Below are 2,500 nucleotides of genomic sequence, written 5' to 3'. Positions count from 1 at the left end.
ACAGTCAAGCAAACACTGCCGCAGAGACACAAGCACAGGCAAGGCAAGCCAAGCAGCAGTATCCTCAACAGCCAATCAGAACCAAGAAGCAGAAGCTTGTTTGGGCCAGTTGCCATGACAACACAGTTGATGATGGGACAATGGAAACTGGACAGGGGGTTTCACAGAAGCAGGTGGGGGGGCATGAAAATGAAAGATAGCGCCAGACATCTGGAACGGATCCCGCCTCGGGGGTTCCGGCCCTGATCTGGCTCGGTTCTGGCTCAGATCCGTTCCAGAGGTGGGCCGCTACCTGTTTTGCAAAGATGGCAGAAAAAGTGACACAGGAAGAAGTTAATGTATGATAAAAAGCTTACGTCATTCAGAAAGCTGACTAACTGGTCTATGGTTAAATAATCAGTTTTGTCCCCATTGCTGCAAAGAAATTAATTAGGGAAAAAAAAAAAAAAAACTGTTACATCGATGAAATAATTAATGGAGGATAGAGATAGATTAGACATAACAGTGGATCCTCGGCATACTTAAACATGAAAACAGCAGCTTTAAATACCACTGGTGTAACAGAAGAGCAAACATTAGTGCGGTTACTGGTTATCACAGTGGATCCTTGGCATACTTAAACATGAAAACAGCAGCTTTAAATACCACTGAAGTAACGTTAAAGCCAACATTAGTGCGGTTACTGGTTATCACAGTGGATCCTCGGCATACTTAAACATGAAAACAGCAGCTTTAAATACCACTGAAGTAACGTTAAAGCCAACATTAGTGCGGTTACTGGTTATCACAGTGGATCCTTGGCATACTTAAACATGAAAACAGCAGCTTAAAACACCACTGGAGTAACGGTTAAGCCACTGTTAGTGCAGTTACTGGTTCAAAACCTCCCTAGCAGGTTAGGTTTCTCCTGGAGTTAGTTGAGCAGACACACGCTTGCACACCCTCACCCTCTCTTTATAGAAGCACACCCCAGCCCTCGGCCAATCAGAAGTACACCCCAGCCCTCAGCCAATCAGAAGAACACCCCTGGCCAATCCACACCCTCTCTTTAAAGAAGTACACCCCAGCCCTCAGCCAATCAGAAGTACACCCCAGCCCTCAGCCAATCAGAAAAACACCCCTGGCCAATCCACACCCTCTCTTTAAAGAAGTACACCCCAGCCCTCAGCCAATCAGAAGAAAACCCCTGGCCATCGTCACCCTCTCTTTATAGAAGAACACCCCAGCCCTCAGCCAATCAGAAGTACCCCACCCCTCAGCCAATCAGAAGTACCCCACCCCTCAGCCAATCAGAAGTACACCCGGGCCCTCAGCCAATCAGAAGGACACCCCTGCACCTCAGCCAATCAGAAGTACACCCCAGCCCTCGGCCAATCAGAAGTAAACCCCGGAACCTCAGCCAATCAGAAGTACACCCCTTCACCTCAGCCAATCAGAAGTACACCCCTTCACCTCAGCCAACCCACACCCACCTACATACAGCAAAAACAAGAAGAATGACAGGACCAGAAGGTCTATAATCTTTAATCAAATCTACAGGTCTGCTCTAGTGACCTGTTTAAACCCTTTTAAACTCGCTTTCAGCCAAACAATAGGTCTGCATCAGTGAATGTTAAACCCCATTTAAATGCACTTTCATCAAAATGTAGTAATTTTAGCAGACACCTCCATCCAAAGTAATTTACACAAGAGTTCATGTCCACATTTAAGCATGTTATTGACCCATGACCTTGGCGTTTTTCGCACCAATTAAGATCCAGGTGCCCAGAGGTGATTGGCTACTGGAAAGTGATCCTAGCTGACCAATAAAAACCCTGAGAAAATCAGTGAAAATAGTCCAGATGGCTTCTGACACACGGTGTGGAACTGGGCCGGACCAGAACCGGATAAGAACCAGATTAGAACCGGATTAGAACCAATTTAGAACCAGAATCAGCACCACCGCTTATGTGGACTAGTAAACATCAACATTTATATTTGTTCCTTTAGCGCTCACTCGCACGCTGACTCACAGTACAGTAAAGACATACATTTCTCACCGAGTACTAAGTCATTTTTGTCAGTCAGTTTTGCTAGGGGTTCAAATACTTATTTTTTGCATCGAATGCAAATAAAGTCATAAATGTTATGAAATGCATTTTTCTGGATTTTTTTTGTTGATATTCTGTTTCTCACTGTTAATATACTGTAAACCTACCATTACAATTATAGGTCACACATTTCTTTGCAAGTGGCCAAACTTGTGAAATCGCCAGGGGTTCAAATACTTATTTTCCCCACTGTATCATCAGTAGGGGTACTGGCACTGCTGTTGTTAGCATCCTGTTAGCATCCAGTGCTACATACGTACATCTTCTTAAATAGCTCCTCCATGTCTGTCCGCGGGCAGATCTTCTGCGTCAGGGCGTAGAAGATTTCGAAAGTGAACGCCGAATGTTCAATTTCATCGTTCTACCGGGGGAAAAAGGGATATAACCGTGTTAGAGGAGAGGAGGGTGTG

General features: G+C 45.0%; 1 protein-coding gene across 1 annotated transcript in view; it reads right to left on the bottom strand.

Annotated features, from left to right (window-relative positions):
• plcb4b (phospholipase C, beta 4b) overlaps nt 1–2,500 on the bottom strand; it is a gene marked incomplete at its 5' end in the record, with an annotated part of 55,308 nt that overhangs the window by 34,885 nt on the left and 17,923 nt on the right. Inside the window, 2 exons of the mRNA XM_080854273.1 lie at nt 357–414; nt 2,351–2,451. Coding sequence (XP_080710399.1) covers nt 357–414; nt 2,351–2,451 — 159 coding nt within the window. The remainder of the gene's footprint in view (nt 1–356; nt 415–2,350; nt 2,452–2,500) is intronic.

This window comes from Sprattus sprattus (genome assembly GCF_963457725.1).
Source record: "Sprattus sprattus genome assembly, chromosome: 16".
Classification (NCBI taxonomy): Eukaryota; Metazoa; Chordata; class Actinopteri; order Clupeiformes; family Clupeidae; genus Sprattus; species Sprattus sprattus.
This window is presented reverse-complemented; position numbering and strand designations above follow the sequence as displayed.